Below are 24,794 nucleotides of genomic sequence, written 5' to 3'. Positions count from 1 at the left end.
AATTAAATACCTCCTCCTCCCCTGAGTCGTTCCAGATCCCCCAGATGGCCCCCTAAGTCCCCACTCGGTGAGGCCACACGGCCCCGTAGGGCGCACGTGCATGCATTCTGCTCCCGTGCGTGGCCCCCGCGCCGGGAAGACTGCCCGGCATACAGTAGGCGCTCCGTAAGTGCAGCCTGACGGACCCGCGCCGCCCCGCGCGGCCGCCACCCCCCCCCCCCCCCCCCCGGGCGGCCAGGGTCCTGCAGGGCGGACTCCGCCTCGGCAGAGGGCATCCCAGACCCCTCGCCAGCCCCGGAAGCTGGGCTGCCGGCCGTGGGAAGACTACACTTCCCAGCGATCCCAGGGAGGAGCGAAAACCCTTCGGCTTTGACAGCCGCCGCCACAAGCCTTTCCGCCTCCCCGGCCTGCCTGCGAGCCGCGAGCCGGAGCGGGAGCGGGAGCGGGGGCGGGGGCGGGGGCGGGAGCGGGAGCGGGAGCGGGGGCCGGGAGCCGGGAGCCGGGCCTGGCCAGCACGCGCAGCCGGGGGCGCCCGGGCCCCTGCGCCTGGCCCCGCCGCCCGGCCCGCGGGGCGCCGAGAAGCCCGCGGCCGCCGACGCGCCATGCCCGCCGCTCCCCGCCGCCCGGGGGGCCCGCGCCGTGCGCTCCCGGACCGGCGCTGAGGCTGGGCGCCGCTGGCCAGATGTAGCGGCGTCGGGGCCGTCTCCTCCGCCGCCCGCCTCCGCGTCGCTCTGCGGCTTCTCCCGCCCGACCCCCACCGCCTGCGCCGGGGCGGCCGGCGAGGGGCCTGCGGGCTCCGGAGCCCCGATGCCTCGCAGCTCGCGCTCCTGAGCGTCCAGAGTCGGGGGCAGCGACAGGGCCGGCCGTGGTCCCGGAGGGAGCCCCGAGGGCCCCAAGGCCAGGCGCGCCATGGCCCGAGCACTGCCCTGGCTCCTGCTGTGGATGGGCTCCGGAGTGCTGCCCGCCCGCTGCACCCCGCCCGGCATCCGGCTGCCCCTGCGCAGCGGTCTGGGGGCGCCCCCCCTGGGGCTGCGGCTGCCGCGGGAGACCGTCGAGGAGCCCGACGAGCCCGGCCGGAGGGGCAGCTTTGTGGAGATGGTGGACAACCTGAGAGGCAAGTCCGGTCAGGGCTACTACGTGGAGATGACCGTGGGCAGCCCCCCGCAGACGGTAAGGTGGCCGGGCCAGCCCGACCCTCCTTCCTGCACAAGCAGGGGGGAGTGGGGAGGAGGGGGGTGCAGCATGCTGGCCCCCTGCTGAAATGGGCTGGTTGGCGCGGGCAGGAGGGACCGGCGCCCAGGTGTTTCCTCTGGGACCAGGTTGGCAGCCCCAAAGTTCCCGTTTCCCCCTTGCCTTGCACGCAGGGGCTTCCCCACCTCCCTCATCTGACTGCCCTCAGCCCACCCCCAACCTCACCCACACACCCCTTCCATAAGGATTTGGGGCAAGAAACCCTCCAGTGCGGGAGCCCTGCCTGGGGAAGGGTCCAAGCAATAGGGGCCCGGTGAACAGGTGTCAGCCCTGCCAAGCCTGAGTCTCCCAACCCCAGCACTGTGGATCTTGGTCACCCAACCCTCTCCCCTCCTCCGGTGTTCCCGGAACCTGGGCTTCTGACCATCATTCCCAGCATTTTGAGAACCCAGGAATCCTGGCACGAGTTGGATCAGCCTCCTTCTCCCACTGTCTGGGCTGCCACAGGGACTGCAAAGCGGGGCTTCCCAGCTCCTCCTGACCTCCAGTCCAGCCCTGAAGCCCGGGGCAGACTCGGGCTCCCCCAGGGCCTCCCCTCGCCTCCCCCTCCCCCCCCCCAGCATTCTGCACTCCAGCCCCTCCTCCTCCCGGGGCCCCAGAGCACCAGCCAGAGGGGACTAAATTGAGCCTGGGGAAAGGACTAGCCTCAGCCCAGGAGCCAGAGCCCCCTTCTAAGAATGAATGAGACTCCTTCTAAGAGCCAGGAGGCGATAGGCGCTGAGGGAAGGGAGCCTGGCAGCGGTGGAGGAAACACTGCCAGCCCTCTTCATCCTGCCTGTCCTCCGCGGTACCTCCAAGGTGGCTGGTGGAGGTAGCACCCCTGTGCTCCTGTGAGGGGGGGTGCTGTAGCTGCCCTCCGTGCACACCTGCCACTCTGTGGGTGGGCCTGGGCACGGGTGGTGGGGTGGTTCTGTATGTGCTTGTGTGTCACCTTGAATCGGAGCCTGCACTTTTCTGTGAGCCACCCCCCCCCCCCCCCCCCCCCGCCCTCAGATCTGTGGGATCTGTGTCCGGGAGGCCTGTCCTTGGGAGGGTCCGTGAAGGTGGGAGTGTGTTTACAAGTAGAGGGAAGAGCCACACTTCTCTGAACTTCTCAGACAGCTCTTAACACCGGATTTGGGAGAAACACCAATCTCCAGCCCCCAGTTACCTTACAGAAGCAGATCTTCCTAGGGCCCTGGCACCCAGACCTACCTCCCACCTCCCAGCTGATCCAAGGCTCTGGTCTGCCCTACTTACCCTTTCTCGTTCCTGTATACCATAACATCCTCCCAGAAAGTCTCAAATCAGTGTGAGGATAGGCCCCTTGCAGCGTGGGGGTGGGGGTGGGGTGGGGGGTTGGTGCTGGGTATTATCAGATAGCCGGGGGACATGGAGACCTCCAACCTTCTCCCCTGTGGTGTGTGTCTGCTACTGATAAGCTGAGCAAGCCCGACTTACATCCTGGGGCATGGACACACAAAGGGGCTGTGGAGCCAGCAGAGAGACCAGGAATTCCAACTCTGCAACTCACAGCTTTTCCTTTTCTTAGTTGTGTGTCCTGGGGGCAAATTAGGCAACCACTCTGAGCCTATTGCCTTGTCTTTAAACTGGGTGAAATCAGATCTCCTTTGCAAGGTTCTTGTGAGGTTTCAATGGGACTGTGTAGGGGAAATCACCCCGACACACAATTGACCTCTAGTAAATGTGAGGTCAGTCTCTGCCAGTTTCTCCGGCCCTGTCTGCCTCTTCAGTGCTATGCAATGAAGCATGAGAGCTTGATGCTCTGGGCCACCACGTTTGATACATATAGAACTAGGGGAACAGGTACTGCCCTTCTCTGGACACCTGAGATAGTATGCACATTCCCCGGCCCGGAAATTGGCAGAGAGTAGTTGCCCAACAAATGTCAGCCCCCTCCCCTTCCTTCCTAGAAAGGGAAAGTGGGCCTATAGTTCAACACTGGCCCAAGGAACCACTGCCAGGGAGCCCACAATTAGAATGACTCTGGGTCACCCTTTTGACTGTGAACCGGAACCAACGCCAGCCAGTCTATACTCTGTAGTGACTTTGATTCTCTCCCCAGCAGTCTCGAGAAGGAGGCCCCTTCTTGCCTGGTGGGGCTGTCGTGAGCACCAGGTGAGAACGAGGTTGGCAGAGTGCTCTCAACAAATAGGAGTAAAACTTGGGGAGCACTTTTTATATGCCAGGTGACTAGGTGCGGGGTTTGAGAGCTGTCCACAAAGAGACAGGAGATAGAGGTTTTTTGCCCATAAGGAGTGTAGAGCATGAAAGTGTGAGTGCCAGTACAAGGTAATCCAGAGCAGTGCTTGAAGGCAGGCCCCCAGACCCTTGCCACCAGAGCCTATTAAAACATAACTTCTCTGGTCCCATCCCAGACCTACTAAGTTAGAATTTCAGGGGTCATGGCTCAAGTTTGAGAAGCACTGATCTGCAGTAGTACAAAGAGTGAGTACTATAAGTGTTCTGGGAGGTAAAATCAGGGAAGGCTTCCTGGGGTAGGTGTGCTGTGAGCATGGTCTTGAAGGCTGGCTAGGAGAGGGGAGGCCGTTCCCAGCAGGGAAATGGCACCTGTCCCACTAAACCATCATTGCACTTAACTCGAATGTCCGCTGCTTCCTTAACCTGGGTCCCTGGGACCAGAAAAAGCCACAACAAATGAGAGAATGAGTCATGTGTGTTTGTTTAGGAGACAGTGAGAAACTCAGTCCAGTTAATGCTACAGGTTTGGGTAAATAGGATAGAGCCAAATTGCCAAAAGCCTTAAATATGAAGCTTTAAGTTTTAGACTTTGGTCGGCAGATATAGGGGGAAGCTTGAATTTATTTGTACAAGGGAATGTCATAGAGAAAGCAATCTTTTAGGAAGAAACGTGAATTTTAGGAAGAATGGAAGTGAGAGGTGCAGCGGCAGCAGTCTCTGTCACCACAGTCCAGGTGTGAGGCACTATGACGAGGACAGCGTATGGCTGTGCTAAGAGGAAAGGGAAGACCAGGAGTCAGGAACGTCACGAGGCAACCAGACAGGACTCGGTGACACTGGTGTGAAGACTGAGGAAGAAGCATCAGAGATGATTGCACGATCTTGATCTGGGGTGAACTGCAGGGTAATAAGACCATTTGCAGGGCCAGGAAAGCTGGCAAGAGGCATTGGTTTATCGGTAATAGTATACAAATAAATACTTGTATTTATGGTTGCAGCTTATGGAAAGTTTTCAAATATATTCTACCTAATTTTCCTCTTTACAGTAATTCCTGCAATATACACAAATGGTCTTATCACTCGTGACTTCTAGCAAAAGAAGTGGGGAGTGAAAGTTTAAACAGTTGGCCAGGAGACAGGCCTGTAAGCTGAGATGCTTTGTCACCTGGATCTTTCTACTCTGCCGGCCACCTGCCCATGTGTCTTAGGGGAGAAGAGAGGGTTTATCATGAGCATTCCTTTTCATTCTCCCGTGACACCTGCTCATGTGTCCCTTACTACACCTAAGTAGTATTAAAGGACATATTATAACTGTTTTTATATTCGTTTCCTTCCCAGAACATGAAGCTCTTGAGGACAATGTCTTTTAAAAAGATTTTTTTTGGCAGTGTCTTATTTCTCTTTAATATCTCTGATAGCACCAGATTCAGAACACGCACCTAAAAAATGTTGAGTGAGTAGATAAATAAAATGTAAGACATCTAAATAGAACTCTCAATGGGCAATTCTAAGTGCAGTATTGGAACTCTTGGAGGAAGAAGCACTTTCATCCTTTTCCACTTAAATGAAAGGATATCACCTCATTATAATGGGATCAGCATCAGTCTCCAAACCCAGGATACTGATTGTTAGGATTGAAATCTGGTTGTTAGTCAATGCAGTTCAGCAAATGCTTGTTGAGCACCTACTGTGTACAGAAGAGGAAAATCATGTCATCATCCCAGGGCCTGGAGAGCTCACAATTTGGTGTGAGACATAGACATAGAAACAGCTAAATATCATACGAGACCAAAAGCATTTGGTACAAAGAGAAGAACAGTAAGTCTTAGAAGTGCAAAAAAAGAAGCAGTTACTACTGACAGGGTGTTAGGATAGGCTTGCTGGAAAAGGTAGCATTTGAGTATGGCCTAGAAAGATGAGAAAGCTTTGCTATTTGGAGAGTGGGGGGAGAAACGCTTCATGAAGAGAGACATGAGCTGGGCCGAGAAGCTGGGAGTTGTGGCAAGGATGCTGTGAGGTGGAATGGAGGAGGTTGGGTTGCATTCTGCAGGCAGGTGAGAGTCCCTGTGAGTGTTAAGAAGGGGAAGGGTCTAGTGTAGTTCTGGTTCCAGGGTGGAATGTAGCTGGATAGTCTGGAGCCCGAGGCTAGGACCTCAGTGAGGATACAAGGGCTTGAAAGACGCTGGTGGCAGTGAAGACAGAGAGGAGAGGTCCTCAGAGATCCAGCATTCACATGTCAATTCAACCAGGTGTTCTCTGCTCCTGGGGAGGGAGAGGGAAGAGAAGAGGTTCCCCTCCTCTACAACATCTCTGTTGTATTGGAACACTAAAGGAGCAGACTTTTAAAGCACAATATAGGTCATCAAAATTCTGTGCTTAGGATTCTGCTTTAATTGCAAGGGATAAATACTAGCATGTCCATTTGAGGGGTGAGGAAACCAAGCCTCAGAGAGAATTAAGTGCTTTGCCCAAAGAGACTCACCTAAGGAAAACAGAGCCAGGATTCAAATTCAGGTCTTGGATTTTAAGTCCAAATACTGGGTTCTTTCCAGTGTTCTCCAGTCTGGGAGATTCAGTTGCCTTTGAGGTGCCAGTGGACCATTCTTATTGATGGATGCAGCAACCAGCTGAGCATGGGGATCTGGAAACCAGGAGAGAAGTTAGGACTAGACAGGTAGTCACCTGCAGAGAGGTGGTTTGGAAGCCACTTTAGCAAATGGGCTTGTTCTTTGAGAGAATGGAGGAAAAACAGGGGGAGGGGGCAATGATTAAGGAAATAATATTGAACGTAGACTGAGGCTCAAGGGAGCAAGAGAAAATGATCAGAGAAATAGAAAACTATGAGGATTCAGGGTCTCAGAAACCAAGAAGGGCCAAGTGGTTTTCCACCCTACCATCCGCAAATGGTTTTCACACTGATTTGTGGGATTCTATAAAGGGACCTCAAGGATAAAGGAGGTTAGAAGAAAGGTAAGAGGCAAGACTTGGGACCTTTCACACCTCCCATCACCAAGCCCTCGCCCTTCTCCCTGCCCCCAAATCAGCTTTTATTGTCTTCATATAGTGGAATTCAAGATCCTTCCTTCCTTCCTTCCTTCCTTCCTTCCTTCCTTCCTTCCTTTCCTTCCTTTCCTTCCTTTCCTTCCTTTCCTTTTTTTTTTTTTAAATTTTTATTTATTTATGATAGTCACACAGAGAGAGAGAGAGAGGCGGAGACATAGGCAGAGAGAGAAGCAGACTCCATGCACCAGGAGCCCGATGTGGGATTCGATCCCGGGTCTCCAGGATCGCGCCCTGGGCCAAAGGCAGGCGCTAAACCGCTGCGCCACCCAGGGATCCCCTTTCCTTCCTTTCCTTCCTTTCCTTCCTTTCCTTCCTTTCCTTCCTTTCCTTCCTCTCTTTTGGTACTAAAAAGGTTGGAAACCATTGACCTCAAAGAGCCACCATCCAAATTAGACAAAGCAAGATTGGATAAGATCTCACTTCTAAGTTGCCCACCCAGTCCCTGAGACCACAGCTGGCTCCAGGTTGCACAGGGGGCTTTGCTAGAAGTGTCATGCTGTCATTTCACACACTTCTCCTCTGCTTCCACAGGTCAGGAAAGAAAGAGTTCAGCGGCAAGGGTGGCGGGGTTGGGGGAGACTGAGACCTCCCACTAAGGTAGAAGGTCAGGAACCCTTCTTGGTTGAAAATCCAGAAAAAGAACTGTCAGGGAAACTCCCATACCTGACAACAAACTTCCCTTCCCGGAACATCTCTCCTGAGGGCCTGGCCAGTGGAGTTTTGGGCAGGAGCCAGACTATTTCCCCGTCCTTGAGCTGCCCTGAGCTGCCCCTGGCAGGATGGGCCCTAAGGCCTGGGAAGCATTCACTGATGCTCTCCTGCCACATCCTCAGGTGCAATAGCCAGTGGTTGCCAAGAGGGAGGAGGTGCTCCGAGGGGAATGATGAATCAATAGTCTTAGGGGCTGAAGGGGAGCCAGGACTCCTTGGTCTTTTTTTTTTTTTTTTTAAGATTTTATTTATTTATTTGAGAGAGAGTGAGTGAGTGAGTGAACATGAGCAGGGGAAGGAGCAGAGGGAGAGGGAGAAACAGGTTCCCTGCCAAGCAGGGAGTCCCATGCAGGGCTCAATCCCAGGACCTTGGGATCATGACCTGAGCTGAAGGTAGACACTCAACCAATTGAGCCCCCCAGGTACCCCACCCTGGTCTTTTTTCCCAAAGACTCTGACAAAGGTACAGAGCAAACTGGCCAAGCTCCCTGCCCCTGCCACCACAGCCTGTCCTCTTTCAGCAGGTCTCCTGGACTGCTACCAACCTGTGACTAGTCCCCCAGCTGCCCGCTGTACCCACCCTGTGTCCAGGCTGCACTGGCCTCTCGAGGCTTCTAGTGCCTATAGAGTCTGCCAAATAGCACAAGAAATGAGGTGATGGCATCTCCCAGTGGCTCAAACAAGCCTGCATGGAGCATGACCTGGGTGCCCTGGAGGAAACTGGGCCTCTGCCGGAGATCGGCTATCTTTTCAACTGAGGACAGGCCAAGAGAAGATGAAAGCCACTGCAACCTGTGGGTAGGACACAGTTAGACAGTAGGAAGGACTTCTTGTCTGCCAATGAAAACAGGTAGCTGATGGCTGCTGTGAGACCTCACAGACTGGGAGTTCTCAGGGGGTGGGGGAGTCCTGTGGATGCTGCAGAGCAGCCCCAAGAGCCACCACGAGGAGGGGACAGAGACCGAGGAAGTAAAATGTTTCCCTCCTAAAGAACAACTCTTGTTTGTTTTTTTCCTTGGGTATGTTGGAATCCTGCATAAGGCTGATAAAGAGTTCTGCTGCTTTAAAAAAAAGTTTGAAAAACCATTGTCTTAGATCCATTCTTTATGAACAGACATAGACATTTTTTGACCATTTGTATCTATCATCTCATTTGAATAGGAAGCCTTGATAAATTTTAGTTGAGCTGGGTTAGATGCTGAGGAACATGGAGCATCCTGTCTAAAGAGAGGAAGGTACAGCATGCCTGGGTGGCTCAGTGGTTGAGTGCCTTCGGTTCAGGTCATGATCCTGGGGTTCTGGGATCCAGTCCCACATAGGGCTCCCTGCAGGGAACCTGCTTCTCCCTCTGCCTATGTCCTTGCCTCTCTCTGTGTGTCTCTCATGAATAAATAAATAAAATCTTTTAAAAAAACAAAGGGAGAAAGGTGCATCAGATAAGGTTGGGGGTGACCCCGCTGCCTTACAATTCCTTAAAAAAAAAAAAAAAAAAAAAAACATAAAACCCACAGTCCAAAGTAGGGTAAGTGGCACCAGAGAGCCTGCATGTTTCCAGGTATTGATTGTCAGCTTTAGCCTGGAGAGAGAAGTGGAAGGCAGAGATACGTCTAGGGAAGGGATTTCCAGTGGGTCAGCCAATTTGGTCAAGGTGCAGGACCCAATCCCTGGAACAGTAGGAGGCAGGAGCTGTATACTCTGTTAGCTCCCAGCCACTCCCAGCTGCTGACCTTAGGCTCCTTTTGTCTTTCTTTGCTTCTTTCTCTTGGCCTTGGGCAAGCTCAGTTCTGCAAATATCTACTTAGGAAAGCAGATGAAGCTGCCTCAAGGTTCTGAGACTGAGGAAGAAGTCCCAAATTATTACCAAGAGTAGCATGGTTCTAAGAACCTAGGTGCATAATCCAGTCAATGGCATGGCTGTGGTGGGCATCAGTTATCATCGTCACCATACACAGCCCCAGACTGAAACCAACCATGTGAGACCTTTGGGGCTAAGAATGAGTAGTGAGATTCTGTGGGGTCACAGGGAACTACAGGTAATAAGGCAATTACTATGAATGCGGTGGTGTTGGGGGGCGTGGGGAGATCATAATGGAGCCCCTGCTGAGGGCTAGGGAAGAATAAGATGATGATGGCACAAACGTGCTCCTTACCCTTGTGGATCTCATAGTGTCAGGGGCAGACAGTACATGAATGAACAAAGTGATCATTTGATAAGTGATATACAAAGAAGCACAGGTGTTACTGACTTGCAGGAGAAGGAGCCTTATCTTGGCTGGGGGCATCAAGGCAAGACCTTTGGGAGAAAGGATATTTATCCTGTGACTTGAAAGATGAGTAGAGATTAGACAAAACCGGGAGAGAATATTCCAGGCATAGACAACAGCATATGCAGAGGTACAGAGATCATTGTGCTTTTGAGAAGCATGAGAAGCATGGTGGGGTCAGAGGGAAAGGGATGAGAAATGTTCACTGGAGTCGACCTATGTTTGGTGAGACACCCCCAAGGACAAGGATTTCAGGATTTAATTCAGATAGCATATCTGTTATCTGATGCTGTGTAACAAACTACTCTGAAACTTAGTGGCTGGGAACAAGAGCCATTCTGTTTTTCAGGATTCTGTGCATTCGCTGTGGCCCTCCCCCAGGTCTTACCTGGGCTCACTCATAGGGCTGCATTCAGCTGGTGGGTCACCGGGGGGAGTGAGACAAAGCTGGGGCTGCTTGACCTCTTTCTCCATGAAGTCTTTCATCCTCAAGGAGGCAGATGGAGCTTCTCCACATACAGTCTCAGGGCAGCATTCCAAGAGGAATCCCCAGTGCACAGGCTCTCATCAAGCCTTTGCTTTCCTCCTTTGCTGGTGTCCCTTTGGCCAGAGCAGTCACATGACCGAGCCTAGAGTTGATCTCAGAGGGGATCACACAGGGGCCTGGATACAGGGGAGTGTGATTCCTTAGAGTAGCAATCTACCATATAATACTTCCTCTCCAAGTGAGAGATGGGAAGGTCAAGGAAATGAAAGGCTAGATGTGGTGTTGGTCAGAGCCAGTGGATTCTTGTCCAGCTGTGTGGCTTATTGTGGAAAATGGATCAAGTTGCCCACTCATTCCAGATGTCAGTTTCTTTCTCTGTAAAATGGAAGAGAGCCTTCCATATCTCAGCTTCAGCTAAAAGGCTTGCTAGATAAGAGTATAAGAGCTCTTCCGCCATTAATTGGGAGGCCCACACAGAAGGAAAGAGACTTCCTCTTTGACAGGAAGAATTAGTTAAAGCCCCTCTCCTAGGGCCCTGGGATAGGCTACCAAGAAAGGTTGGAATTTCAGTAACTAGAGATATTTAAGAGTTGATCTTTCAGAATCTCCCTAGGTTAGTGGACAGATGATTCCTGAAGGCTCTTTTCATTCAGAATAATCTGAGCTATACCTGTCTGCTAGTGAGAGCTGGAGCCAAGACATGTGAGACTTGGGGAACAAAGAGCATACCCAGAACTCACCGTTTCCACATCTATCTCATCACCCAAGATCTGTTGCTGAAAACTCCCAGAGAGCCTGCAGAGTGAAATGGACAGGTGTGCCTTTCCCTGTGGGGCTTGTTAGCACTTCCCACAAAGCCACCTTCCCTCAGAGGACCCCAGAAGCACATTTGTTTATTAAGTGATTGGCTGTGACCTAGCCCCGACCCCAGGTTGTGATCTCTTGGGTATCTAAATACAATAGCTAACAGAGACTCCTGAGACTCCAAGGGATGGAGAAGAAGGTGGCTCCAGGACCCCAATCTACCTGAAGACCAGAATGCCTGGTGAGGGGAAGGCAGGTCTGAGCTAGAGCCACACCTAAAAACACCCACGGCTGGGGAGCCACTGAGGGATCTCTCCTTCACCCAACCAACAGGATAGAGTAGCTCTTTCCCCTTTTCTTTCCTTTAACCGTTAATTTGAGTGATACTAATTGCCAGGCACTGTGATACCCATTAGGGATACAATGGAGATTTTTAAGAAATTAGATACAAAGGAGGTGAGATTCAATGTGAAGTTATAGAGTGACACGTTCTATGGAAGCATTTTAATAAGAGAAAATGCCTGGTCTTTCCCCCTTAGGAAGTAGTCCCTTCTGAGCTTGGACTGCAGGATGATAGGAGATAAGTAGACAGACTTGCCCGCGGAAAGGAAGATGTCTGGGCAGAGCAAATGGCCTAAGGCGCTGTCCTCTGGGGGTTGGACCACAGCTGGTCTGAGGACCTGTGAAGAGGCCTGTATAGCCGGCGGGTAGGGGGCTGTGGCGTACAGGACAAACTAGGCTGGGTGTGCTGGCAAGGCCGGACAGTGAAGGGCCCTGGAGAAAATGGTAAGGCTTTACATTTTTTATTTTATTTTTAAGATTTTATTTATTTATTCATGAGAGACACACAAAGAAAGGCAGAGACCTAGGTAGAGGGAGAAACAGACTCCCTTTGGGGAGCCTGATGCAGGACCCTGGGATCATGACCTGAGCCAAAGGCAGACGCTCAACCACTGAGCCACCAGGCATCCCTAAATTTTTATTTTAATAGCAAAGGAAAACAATTGACACAGGAGGACAACATGGTCAAATTTGAAAAGACCACCATGGCCACAGTGCAGAGAGAGGTTGGAGTGGTCAAGGGTGGACAGACATGCCAAGGCCAGTTGAGAAGCTATTGTGATATTCTAGAACGTGGCCCAGGGGTGGCAAGGGAGATGGTATGAGATGAGTAAATTAAAGAGACTTCTGAGAAGGTTAATTGGACAGGGCTTGATGCGTCGGGTAGAGAGGTGAAGAAGAGGAAGGTGTTAGGAAGTCCCCCGGTTGCTGACTTCCAGCACAGATGGATGGTGACGCCATCCACTGATGCAGGGCATGGGGGAAAAGGCACTTGGGCGGGGCCATGGAAGGTCAGCTTTGGACATCCTGGATTTGAGGTATCTGAGAGGAAGTTTGCTCTGTGCTTCTGGAGCTCCAAGGAGAGGAAAGGGCTTGGGGCTTTGGGCTAGGAGTGCTGGGTGACAGGGGTGATATTTGGAGCTGCGGCCGCAGGGGAGGTGATGAGGGAGAGCAGTGTCTGCGAGGAAGAGGCCTGCAGCCAGGCCAGAAAAGATCTGGCCAGAGATGTGGGAGGACAACCATGGGATGGGGGGAGGCAGGGAAAGGCGTCTCTAGGAGGAAGGAGTCCTCACAGTCAGAGGAGAGCTGATCTGAAAAATGTCTTGTTATTTGGTGACATGGAGTCTGGGGTAGCTGTAGTAAGGGCTGTTGTATTGTGGAGGGAGGGGCAGCAGAGAACTGGGTGGGAATGGGTGGAGGAATGAGTGGGAGGTGAAGAAGAGAAGAAACGAAGACAGCTTGGCTGAGAACTTTGGTTGTGAAGGAACTGGAGGTGGAGGTGAGATTAAAGAAGGTTTTTTTTTTTTTTTTTTTTTTTTTTTTTTTTTAATGGAGACACACGAGTATTTGTAAAATGCCAATAGGAAGAACCCAGATCAGGGTGGGGAGCAGTCCGAATGGTGGTGGATCTACCTGAGGGCCAGGGGTGGTTCCCAGGGTTGGGTACCCACCCAGGCTGGGGAGGGCCATCTGAGGGAAAGGATGGGCCAATGGGCAGCAAGGACTGGCTGCGGAGATGACAATGACGAGGTCCCATCTGACAGCCTTTGTTCGGAGCTGTAAGAGGCCAGGCTCCCTCCCTAAGGAGGTTTGGCTGTTTCACCACCAGACTCGCCTCTTCCAGGCTGCCCTTACCTGCCCTGTGTCGTGATGGGTGGTGGCCCAGCCGCTTACAGCCCCCGCCCTCTGACAGGCCTCCACGGGGAGCAGGAAGGGGAGAAAACCTGCCTGGAACTTGAGTAAGAAATGTTGGAAGGATGGACCAGGAATCCCTTCTCCCAGGAGCCAGGAGCACTTTGCGAAGAGCAAACAAGACAGTTGGCCATTTGCTCAGGAGGGAATCTCAGCTGTTTATTTGGTTTCCCATTTTTTTGTGGTGGGTAGAGGGGGTGGCAGGCAGACAGGCCTGAATTCCGGGTTGGGAGGGTACTCTGGGGTGGGGGTCATGAGGGCCTGGGCATGATCTGCTTAGAGGTGGAAGGGGGAGGCCTTCCCCAGCTGGCTGGGGAGAGGCTGGGCCACCTGCTAGGGAAGGAGTGTTTGCAGGAGGGGAAAACAGTGGGGAGGCCTGGACCAGCTGGGACCTCGGCAACAAAGCCCTGCACCAGAGCAAAAGGTGGTCATGTTTCCGTGAAGCCAGCGAGGCACACATCTCAGGGATCCCTCCGTCGCATAGCTCTGGGGACCCTCTTTGGGGTCCAGTGATAGTACGGACCCCTGTAAGAATGAGGCCAACCCCAGTGCTGGGAGCAGAGTCCCTGGCACGTGGGGGAGGGGGGTGGGGAGGAGGTGGGGAGAAGCCTTTTTAATCATTAACCTGGTTGAAACCTGAACTGCTGTGCCTCCAGCTCTATTGATTGTGAAAGCACAGAATCTGGAGCTAGTGGCTGCTCAGAGACCCTGGAGAGGGCCAGGGGAGAGGTAGGGGAAGGGCAGGGAGGGTGATGGGCACCAGGCTGAGAGGGGGTGCTGGGAAGGAGGGGGGGCAGGGTCAGAGGGCTGGGGCTCTCGTGAAGAGGTATTGTCTTGGGGGGGGACCCAGGAGGAGGCCAGGAGGAGGTGCAGTCCGCAGAGCCACATGGACCACTGAGAGCAGGAAGGAGCGGAGGATCTGGCAGGGAGGAGGAAACTGAAGCCCAGGGGAGCACAGTGACTTGCCCAAGGTGACAAGGTCAGAGCCTGCACCAAAACTGAGGTCAGCTGACTTCACTGCATGGAGGACAGAGGACACAGGGGAGCATCTGAGCTGATGGGCACGACAAGTCAGCAAGAGGGGGTTGAATGAGGGTACGGAGCTTCTGAGGACACGGGCATTTCCTCTTCTTGCCTGTGAGGATACTACTGGCATTCAAAAAGTGGCTCTGGACTGAGGGAGGGGGATCAGGCCATCAAAGGAGAAAGGAGGGTCAAGAAAGAAGAAATGCTAGAAGGAGCTGCACAGCAAGGAACATGGGGATGACACCTGTCCGTACTCATTTAGCCCAAACCCAGGCCCTGACAAGATGGGTTTTCACTGCGACATCAGAGTGGGCTCCTGGCTCCCAACTATTGTGACAGTAGAACTCATAGGCCCAGGTCACCTCTGAGACCGAAGGGGAGCCTTTCGTGGGGAGCAACATTCTGGCAGGCAGGGTCAGAAACGTGTGGGCGCCAACACGCCATCCTGGTCCCCGCAGCGTCCCTCGCCAGTGCCAGCTCCTAGAATAGCATTTCTGAGCTGGACGAGGATGCGAGCCCAGCTGCCCGCTGGGTGATATGCTTCCAAGGAGGACCAGAGAAGGAGGGAAAGGGCAAGCTCTGCAGACAGAATTGGACAGGTACCTGAAGTGAGTTAAGGGCAGTCTGATGGTAGAGAGAAAGAGGAATGAAAACAACACACACACAGAGATAATGTGGCTCTGACGGCACAGAAAATGCTAGGATTCCAGAGAAGACAGGAGCAGACACAACACCATGCTGAGGATGTCCTAGGACGCTACATTCTGTCTGTGGTCATGGTCATAGCAGGTGCCAGGCTGTCCAGTCCTGCACCCTAGAAGCTTCACCCTGGACATTCCAAGGGGAGACTGTGTTGCCGGTGGCGTGAAGAACAATAAAGGTAGTGGGCCCAGAGCCTCGTGTCGATAACATCTTTTTCTTCCCTTTCTCTGACAGCTCAACATCCTGGTGGACACAGGCAGCAGTAACTTTGCAGTGGGGGCTGCCCCCCACCCTTTCCTGCATCGCTACTACCAGAGGCAGCTGTGAGTCCTGGGCAGAGCTAGAGGGAAGAACTCTTCCCAAGGATCCAGGGCCCAGAAGAGTCAAGGGAGGGCTTCGGGGAGAAAGACTAGCTTCTCGGATCCTTTCCAAGACAGAAAAGTAGAGAGGGGGGATTTGAGGAGGTAGATTATGGGAAAGGGTAGGCTGAGGGGCCACCAGGGAGTTCTTGAGTACTGAGACAGGGCAGCTTCCTTGGAGAGGGAAAGGAAGAGAGGAGCCCCAAAGCTCCCAGAGCAATCCTAATGAATTGCAAGGCATGGAGACAGCATCCCAATCCTCTCCCCCACACAGTGGCTCTCAGGTTTCTGGTGAGACCAGTGAAGTCTAGGTGGAGCAGACTGTGTGACCCTGCCTTTGCTGTGCTCTCACCCAGGGGCTGCTCCTGGTGGCATTTCACAGTTCAAGGGAGTAGAGGAAGAGCCTTCCATACGCCCCACTGCCTGGACCATACCAGGGACCAAAAGCTAAAATGTCTCCCCGTACCACCCAGAGTTTCAGCAGCGGGATTTAGCAAACTGGTAGAAGGCAGGGTTGAAGTGGGTTTTTAAAAGGTAAGAGGCAGAGAAAGATGATGTGGGAGCCTCCTTAGCATAAAAAACATCTAATGTGTGAGGTGTCTGTGTGTGGAAAGCTGTGAATAGAGGCTTCAATGGCATTCTTGGACTTCTAGGCAGATGCCAAAGCCACCTGCCACCATCTTCTGTCGTCCCTATCTGAAGAGAGCAGGCAGGGAGTGGGGTGTGGTGAGGACCCGTGAAAGGGATTTGTTCCAGCTCCCCCCCCGCCCCCCAACCCCCCCCCCCCCGTCCCCATCCCATCACTGCCCCCTCCCTGGCACACACACAAATAGGCCTGGTTAGTGGTGCAATGAGACACAGGCAAAGGTGTCATGTGCTGATGGGCATGTTCCATACAAGTGGTGTGTGATACTTACCTGCTGTGCTGAGATGCTGTGCCAGTTCTTTCTTTGGAAGAACTTGCTGTCGAGGTTCCACATTTACCCCGCCTGGCACTTTCTCTACCACTCAGATGGTACCACCGGGTCCCAAGGCAGCGAGAGTCAAAGGCTCCTTTTCTCTGGAAGCCTGACGGAGCCGGGGGGAGGAAGAGATGCCCACTAGCTGTCCCTCGGTGGCAGTGGGCACAATACACAAAGCCTAGGCTTGTTCCCCTCAGGCCCTGAGCTCAAGATCAAGGGATAGAAGCTGTGGAGACAGGAGAGGGAGCCCCAGCAACAGCTCCCCTCAGCTGTTTGCAAGGTTACTTTACATTCTATTCTGGGTGATTGATCTGGGATGTTCTGCTGAGCAGCCTAGAAGCATCTTATGTGGGATGCCCCTGAGATAAGGTGAGGCATTGGAAGTAGGTTAGATGCTAGGGTCCCCCTGCCAGTTCTTGCGGTCACGCCTCCACAGACCTCTGCCTCCTCTTCACAGGTCCAGTACATACCGGGACCTCCGAAAGGGCGTGTATGTGCCCTACACCCAGGGCAAGTGGGAGGGGGAGCTGGGCACCGACCTGGTGAGCATCCCCCATGGCCCCAACGTCACTGTGCGTGCCAACATCGCTGCCATCACCGAATCAGACAAGTTCTTCATCAATGGCTCCAACTGGGAGGGCATCCTGGGTCTGGCCTATGCTGAGATCGCAAGGGTAAGAGGGGCAAGGCCTGGCCCTGGACCGTGTGTCTGCACAATGCATACTGCGTGTTCCTGAGAGACAGGCTTGGAGAGAAAGGGAATGGACTAAGGGAGGGAAATAGAGCAGCTTAAAGGATTTGTTAACGGGGGTAGCATGGCAGTCTCTCATCCCTGCAGAGGGCAGGACTATAGTGAGGGACGCTGTGAAAGATACAGGATTAGGCTCTGGTTTCTACCTAGATCTTAGGAATAAGGGAGCCCACTCACCACCCCCAAACCCCAAACAGGTTAAGTATACGGGGGATCGAAGATTCTGCAGATCTTTCCTGTTTGCACTGCCAATGTCTCTTGCTAACCCTCTCTCTGCCAAATCTCAGTACTTTAAGTCTTTCCCAAAAACATCGCCCAAGGTTTTGCTTTTGCCTTCCAGTTAGGCAGGAAGCTGGCCTCTTTCCACTGGAGCCCTCTGTGAGGATTCACTCCTTGTCTCTTTCTGCTACAGCCCGATGACTCCCTGGAGCCATTCTTTGACTCCCTGGTAAAGCAGACCCACGTTCCCAACCTCTTCTCCCTGCAGCTCTGTGGCGCTGGCTTCCCCCTCAACCAGTCAGAAGTGCTGGCCTCGGTTGGAGGGAGCATGGTGAGTAGGTCCTAGGAGTGGGGAGGTTCTAATACTGGACAGAGGGATGGGTACCATCTGCCTCCCCTCCAAGGCTACACTACAGTCTTGGGCTGCACTACTTAGAATCAAGAGAAACCTCTTTAGGCTCCCCACTTGCACTTTTCTTTTTTCCATCCTTTTCTTGCATTATTCCAGAAAGGATTCCAGGTACCTATGGTAAACTTGGAAAGGATGAGATTAGGGAACTTTAAAGGAAATGAAAATAAGACCTTTCAAGTTAAGATGATTCAGTTTGATGAGCAGAAGGCAGAGATGTAAGGAGTTTAAAAGTCTATTTATTAATTAATTAGGACAACTGGTGAATGGTTCTCCATCTCCAACACGCAGAGAAAATGAAACTTGTAATAGAAGCAAATAATCATTCATTTAACATTTATTGTGCCAGTTTAGTTTAAATAACTTTAGATTGAGGGCTGTGAGACTCTGAAACAAATAATTTAAAATCCTGTAAAGTCTTCCCCTGACATATTCTTAAGACATTTAAGAAACTACAAATCACTCTGGGACAGGATATGATTAGAAGCAGGAAGATGAGAAAGGTGGCCTGTAAAGGGCCTTGCCACCAATCCAGAAATCTCTGATCCCATTGCTTGCTCTCTGGGTGACTTGCTGTCCCACTGTGCTGGGATACTGGTACCTGCCTCCTTTTGTCCCTAGATCATCGGGGGTATCGACCACTCACTGTACACGGGCAGCCTCTGGTACACACCCATCCGGCGGGAGTGGTACTACGAGGTGATCATTGTAAGGGTGGAGATCAACGGGCAGGACCTGAAAATGGACTGCAAGGAGGTAATGACACCAAGGGGGACCAGGGAGAGGTAAGGGGGAGGCAACATAGCATGAGGCGAGACCCTGAGTTATGAGGTTGGGAGGACGAGGCCAGAGGAGCAGGACCTGCAGAAAGGGTTGGGAGCTGAACCTAGAACAATCAGGAGCTTAAAGGTAACATAGCGGGACCTGAAGTTTGGGGGCTAGGGACAGGCAGGGCATGTACACAAGGACCTTGTGGCTTATGGTCTAGTAAGGGAAAAAAAGCATGTCTGGACTCTAGTCACTGCCTTGCTTGATGGCCTTGGGCAAGTCATATGCGAGGCAGTGTGCTATGGTGTAACGGAAAAGTCCAGCTTGGGACTTGGAGAGACCATGATTTCTAGCTCTGCCATTTACTAGCTATGTACCCTCAGGCAAGTTACTAGGTTGTGTTTCAGTTTCCTCATCTGCAAAACAGAGGGAAAAACAGCTTTTCCAGAGATTGTGGTGAAGACAGCGAAAATAAATAGTTCTTCTAGTGCCTGGCACACAGCAGTACCCAATAAATGGCAGCTCAACCATCTGGGTCTTCCTCACCTGGATTCTTAATGTATGTTACATGAGAATAGATATAAAAGTACTATGAAAAGTTAAAAGCACTATACAAGGTATTTTATGTTCAAGATTTGGAGAATGACTGCCCAAGCGAAGATACTAAGAGTTAGCATTTACTGAATGCTTCCTACGTGCCGGGCACCATTCTAAGCACTTCACATGTATTCATTTAATCCTTATAACTTTTTGAGGTAGGTGCTAGTATTATCCTCATTTTAAAGATGAGGAAACTGAGGCACAGAGGCTGAACAACTTGCCCAAGGGTAAACTCCTAAGAGAAGTGCCAAGCCAGGATGCCACCCCAAGCAGTCAGATCCACCCTTCTGATTCCAGCCAGAGCCTGGCATCAAAAAAGGCTTTTGACTCTTCTCTGTCTTCTCCATTCTCCGTCCTAGTACAACTATGACAAGAGCATTGTGGACAGTGGCACCACCAACCTTCGTTTGCCCAAGAAAGTGTTTGAAGCTGCTGTCAAATCCATCAAGGCAGCCTCTTCGGTCAGTGGGACTCGGGGCAGGAGTGTAAGAATGATACAGTGTCAGAGGAAGTCTGTGAAGGTCACAGCCCTCAATGAGACCCAACTTATCTACCCTTAGATCCTTCTACTTAAATGTCTTCAGAGCGAGTCTCTTTGATGAGCCTTGGCTTGCTCATCACACAATTCCCCTGGTGCAGAGTTTTGGTCTCACTCTCCAGCTCTCTTTCCCTAATTCTTGGGTTTCCGTGTGCCCTTCCCCAGTTTGGATATTCCACGGAAAAGCAAAAAGGGCCCAGGAAGTGTTACCTGAGGCAGGAGAAGTGAGACGGTGGAGAGGCGGTTTCCTCACTGTTACCCTTTGTTGCTCACACAGACGGAGAAGTTCCCGGATGGGTTCTGGCTGGGGGAGCAGCTGGTGTGCTGGCAGGCAGGCACCACCCCTTGGAACATTTTCCCGGTCATCTCCCTCTACCTGATGGGCGAGGTCACCAATCAGTCCTTCCGCATTACCATCCTTCCTCAGGTATGTCTCGAGCCAGAGTCGGTGGGATCCCAGGAAGACAACACAGTGTGCATGGGGAGACAGGGCCCAGACGTGGCTTCCCACAGTGTGGAAGACAAGAAAGGAGTGTCCCATAGCAAAAGGCATCCCTGCAGGCCTCAGGGATGGCAAAGGAAGAGGGGCCTGAGCGCATAGATACCTAGAAGGCAGAAGTGAGGTGAGAGCTGGAGCAATGAGGACATTTCCTTCTCTGCTTGTCCTCAGCAATACCTGCGGCCAGTGGAAGATGTGGCCACATCCCAAGACGACTGCTACAAATTCGCCATTTCACAGTCATCCACGGGCACCGTAATGGGAGCTGTTATCATGGAGGGCTTCTACGTTGTCTTTGACCGGGCCCGAAAACGAATTGGCTTTGCCGTCAGTGCTTGTCATGGTAAGAGAGCCAGGGAGGAGGGTGTGGGTTCAGTCTATCCGTGTTCTCACTGCCCAGCAGTTAGGACACCTGGGCCCCTGGCAGGCTGGGAGGTAGTCAGAGTTGCCTTGAGGCAGAATCAACACATTGTGTAGAAGCTAGTGTCCATGCTCATGCTGTGCCCATGTTGCCAGGCATGCTGAGACCTGTGTGAGTGGGTAACCGCTGCTGGAGACCCAGAGCAGCAAGAGCTGCCTCGGCTGCTTGGGAAGCTCTAGATCCACAGGCAGTAGGCTGAGCCTGCAGTGACCCTGTCAGCTACTACATGAGGGTGGTGGGGTCTTCCAAGTAGTATTGGCAGAAGCACGTGAGTGTATTGGGTATCCACGGGGCTTTTTTGGTCAACTCAGAAGACTGACCTTTAGGTATCATTCCATAACCACATGGTTATACAGGAAAGGGTTGTTGCTGGGAGGAGAGACATGCTTCTACCTAGCAAGGCTTTTCTGGCCTGCTCCTAAATCTCTTCAAGGAAAGAGATGCTTGGCTAATTGCAAGGCCTATCAGGAAGTTCTTTTTGTTGCGTGACCCAAACTGGTGACGATGAGAGCTGCCCAATCTCGTTTGCCCTTTCTCCAGTGCACGATGAGTTCAGGACGGCAGCAGTGGAAGGCCCGTTTATCACCCTGGACATGGAAGACTGTGGCTACAACATTCCACAGACAGATGAGTCAACCCTCATGACCATAGCCTACGTCATGGCTGCCATTTGCGCCCTCTTCATGCTGCCGCTCTGCCTCATGGTGTGCCAGTGGCGCTGCCTCCGCTGCCTGCGCCATCAACATGATGACTTTGCCGATGACATCTCCCTGCTGAAGTGAGGAGGCCCATGGGCAGAAGACAGATTCCCCTGGACCACCTTTGGTGGTTCACTTTGGTTACAAGTAGGAGATACTGATGGCACTGATGGCCAGAGCACCTCAAGACCCTCGCCTGCCCACCAAATGCCTCTGCCTTGACAAAAGAGAAGGGAAAGCTGGCAAGGTGGGTGACAGGAATGGCACCTGTAGGAACCAGGAGAGGGAAGAAAGAAGCATTCTGGTGGCAGGAATATTCTTGGTCACCTCAAGCCTGAGTTGGGAAATTCTGCTGCTTGACACTTCAGCCTTGAACCTTTGCCCACCATCCCTTTGGGTTGGAGAATCCAACCATTCTATTCTTCTTTTCTTAGTTCCAGAAATAGTGGCACCACAGCCAAGTCACCCCAGTGTGCGTCTCTCTGCGGTACCCTGGCAGAGAAAGGGCCAATGTTGTTTCCCTGCTGGCCAAAGTCAGTAGGAGCAGATGCACAGTTTGCTATTTGCTTTAGTGATAGGGGCTGTATAAACAAGCCTAACATTGGTACAAAGATTGCCTCTTGAATTAAACAAAAAATAATGAGACTGAATATTTGTACAAACGGGGGCGGTTGGAAAAGGAGAGGAGAGGGAGTGCAAAGACAGGGAACAGCTGGGATCAGAGCTAGAAAAGGCAGAACCATGACCACTTGCCAGTCCCAGTTTCAGACTGCATCTCCAAGATAGAAGCACATCTTGTAAGATGGGTGTTGCTTCCCGATGTTTTCTTTTCTGTGGTTGTAGCCTGACCAAAAGTGAGTTGGGAAGGAGGGCTTACCTAGCCAAAAGCTCTTTTTAACTCTCTTAAATGAAACGTGCTCACTAAGAAGTTCCATCTAACAAATGACTTTCTACCTTAATGATTCCACTTGTCTCTACCTGAACCCTTTACTCCACAAATGATAAGGTAACATTGACATTTCCCACCCCCACCCCAGCCCCAGGTGCCCTATGAAAAAGCAACTGGAATACAGCAAAGATCGCAGGGCCGGGCTTGGTCTTCCTGCTTCCATGTCCACCCCTGCCCCCCAAACCCTATTCCTCTGGAGCGCTGCAGCTGAGGTGCTAGGAGGGCTAGACAGGAGACCCCCCTCCCTTACTTGACCCTTAAAGGCAGAATCCTCAAGATTCACTCAACAGGTATCGGTTGATGCCTTGTGCCTCTGCCTGGATTTCTTCCTGTTCAGCTCTAAGTAGTAGTAAGATCTCCTTGCGATACAGAGCAGTGTCATCGCCTCCTCACCCTCTCTAACGTCTCCTCCATTAACCTGGCTGAGGCACCCCACAGTGGCACTAGTATTATACCCAGTGTCAGAAATGCAGGGCTTTCTGGCTCTAGCATCAGTTGCCTTCAGTAACAAGGCTGCTGGAGCAAGGCTGGCAGCCTCAGGGCTTCCGTACTTCCTTCACCACCAGAGTCCCTCAGGGGAGGCCATCCTTCTCCCCTATCCTGCTCTCTCCTCCCCACTCCCAATAGTATTTGGTACCCAGGCTGGTTCTTGGGCTAGGTAGTAGGGACCAGGTTTGTTTCCTCCCTATCAGTTCTAACACAATCAACTCTGATACCAGTGTTAGTGGAAGACCTGATTCTCCTAGTAGACCCACCAGGTCCTATCACTATCTTATCACCACACTGCTTCCAGGTATGGGACCTGCCGAGTGTGGAAATACCTGATGAGGGAAGGGAAGGGAAGAGACGAGGAGGGCCTCTGGAGATCCTGGCCTTGGCCAGCTGCCCACAAGCCATAAACCAATAAAATAAGAATATTGAATCACAGTTCTTTATCTGGGTTCTCTTTATTCCCCTTGCACTTGGTGCTGCTCTGGCTGACTGGGAACACCCCCAACCACAAAGACTGTCAGAAGACTGGAGACTCCGTTTTCAGCTCAGAACTTACTGTGTAAATAAACTTCCAGAATTGCTACCATGTAATGAAAACGCCACAATCTGCTTTATAATTTCTATCCACGTTTGGGAAAACTGGCTTTTTCCCAGCTCTTTCCAGGGCATAAAACTCAACCCCTTCATTAGAAAGTCCCACTGTAAAAAAAAAAAAAAAAAAAAAAAAAAAAGTCCCACTGTCCCTTTTTCTTTTTTTAACTTGTACTTATTTTTCTTTTTGCAGTTACTTCCTTTCTACCCCGAAACTATTAACTCTAAGTGTAAAAAAAAAATCTTGACAACAGCTTCTTGCTTGTAAAAATACGTATTATATATCTCTATTTTTAAAGTCAACTCCTGAAAAGTGACTGTCCCATCTCTACTCACTGCATCAGAGGCCTTTCCTGTCGGTCTGCATGGCTTCTACCCCTGCAGGCCAGAGGCAGAGGGAAGAGGGAGAACAAGGGTGGCCAAAACTTAAATGTTGCTTTCTGACTGATCCTGAACAAGACAGAGAAAAGAGCAACAGTGAGGCCCCAACTCCCACTCCCACCCACTGCTCCCCAAAACATCTGTCCTCTTGCTTTAGTTGGCTTTCAAGGGGGCTTTTACTAGGAACCCATTAAGCCCCCCTCCCACTTCTTCCTTTCTTCTCTCTATTCTCCTTTGGCTTCAAAGATGTGTGGAAAAGAAAGAAATCAGCCTTTATATCCATTCCTAATTTCTATATATTGAGGGGATACTGAAAAAAATTGCTGGTTGTCTAAAGGCTACTGCCAAGCTGATGAGAGAGAAAATCTTTTGGTTACAAGAGAAAAACTGATTCCCCTGAATGAAAAGAACAAAGGAGCTGATCTTCCATTTTGCCACATTTCCATTCATGATAGCTACCAAACTGGAGACATTAGTATTTCATTAACCAAAGAAAGTGGGTCACCTGACCTCTACAGAGGGGAGAACTCAGGCCATTTCAATCACCCTTCCAGATGCCAAGGAGCTCCTGGGAAGTCCAGCTCCTGAAAATGATGCTAGTCAACAAACCTGAGCAAGTAAGGAAGGCAAGAGAAGGGATGGACTACATCTAAGAGGGTGATAGGCAAGGAGGAAGGACAAAGAGGGAAAAGAACAAAAACAGAGCAGAGAACTTAATTGGATCTGAAAGGGAACAGTACTGCTAATGCTAGTAAGCATTTCCAGGTCCCAGAATGGGCAAAATTCAGCAGTTGGTAATAGAATGATGTCCTTCTCCTGAAACTAATTTTTTTAATTAACACTTCGTTTTTCCTTGTTTAATTCCAAAAGAGAAGGAAGCTGAAGCCATTTCCTATGGAGTAAAGATAAAAAGATAGGAAAAGATTCAAAGCTCCCATAGATTCACAGCTTTCACAAGTATAAACCTAAAAACCAGAATGCTCAATAAGCAGAAGTGGGAAGACGTTCTCATTCTAGATAGCTATCTATAGAACAAATGACTTCTAAATTTGAAGTTCAACCTCCCTTCCTTTCACTTTGGCCTTCATTTTTCCCAGGACAGAAACAAGCCCCCCCCCCCCCATCATTTTCTTGCTTCAAAGTTAAAATCCGGCATCCCAAGATCACTCTGCAATTAATTTTGCACAGACATCTCCTCACCCCAGTGCCTGCCTGGAGCTCACCCAAGGTCACCAAACAACTTGGTTGTGAACCAACTGCCTTAACCTTCAGTAGGGAGGGAGACTAGCTGACCAGGAGACTAGAAGTGAAGGGGAAGAGGTAAGGCCTTCATGAGGTTGGTCTGTCAGAGCTTAATCGGAAGCCAAGTCAGTGGCAGCAAGGGATGGCCTGGCC

The 24,794-nt window shown here is 51.6% G+C and overlaps 1 protein-coding gene and 1 long non-coding RNA gene across 3 annotated transcripts; one reads left to right on the top strand and one right to left on the bottom strand.

Annotated features, from left to right (window-relative positions):
- The first annotated feature begins 812 nt into the window (after positions 1 to 812).
- BACE1 (beta-secretase 1) lies at positions 813 to 22,862 on the top strand. 2 transcript variants are annotated; one of them, XM_077893676.1, is made up of 9 exons: positions 813 to 1,170; positions 14,997 to 15,085; positions 16,541 to 16,757; positions 17,247 to 17,384; positions 18,084 to 18,218; positions 19,190 to 19,291; positions 19,646 to 19,795; positions 20,039 to 20,210; positions 20,829 to 22,862. In XM_077893676.1, exons 1-9 carry the CDS (start codon positions 910 to 912, stop codon positions 21,068 to 21,070), a joined length of 1,506 nt encoding a protein of 501 aa, XP_077749802.1. In that variant the 5' UTR covers positions 813 to 909; the 3' UTR covers positions 21,071 to 22,862. The 2 variants fall into 2 exon arrangements, with proteins under 2 accessions (XP_077749802.1, XP_077749803.1); XM_077893677.1 differs by lacking the exons at positions 813 to 1,170; positions 14,997 to 15,085 and adding an exon at positions 16,415 to 16,452.
- Positions 3,867 to 23,125, bottom strand: LOC144311329 (uncharacterized). The gene is made up of 3 exons (XR_013376913.1): positions 16,039 to 23,125; positions 5,936 to 6,094; positions 3,867 to 4,224 (listed from the first exon to the last, which is right to left on the bottom strand). It is a non-coding gene; the product is annotated as an uncharacterized LOC144311329 (long non-coding RNA).
- Between the last annotated feature and the right edge of the window lie 1,669 nt (positions 23,126 to 24,794).

Source organism: Canis aureus, chromosome 3 (assembly GCF_053574225.1).
Source record: "Canis aureus isolate CA01 chromosome 3, VMU_Caureus_v.1.0, whole genome shotgun sequence".
NCBI lineage: Eukaryota > Metazoa > Chordata > Mammalia > Carnivora > Canidae > Canis > Canis aureus.
This window is presented reverse-complemented; position numbering and strand designations above follow the sequence as displayed.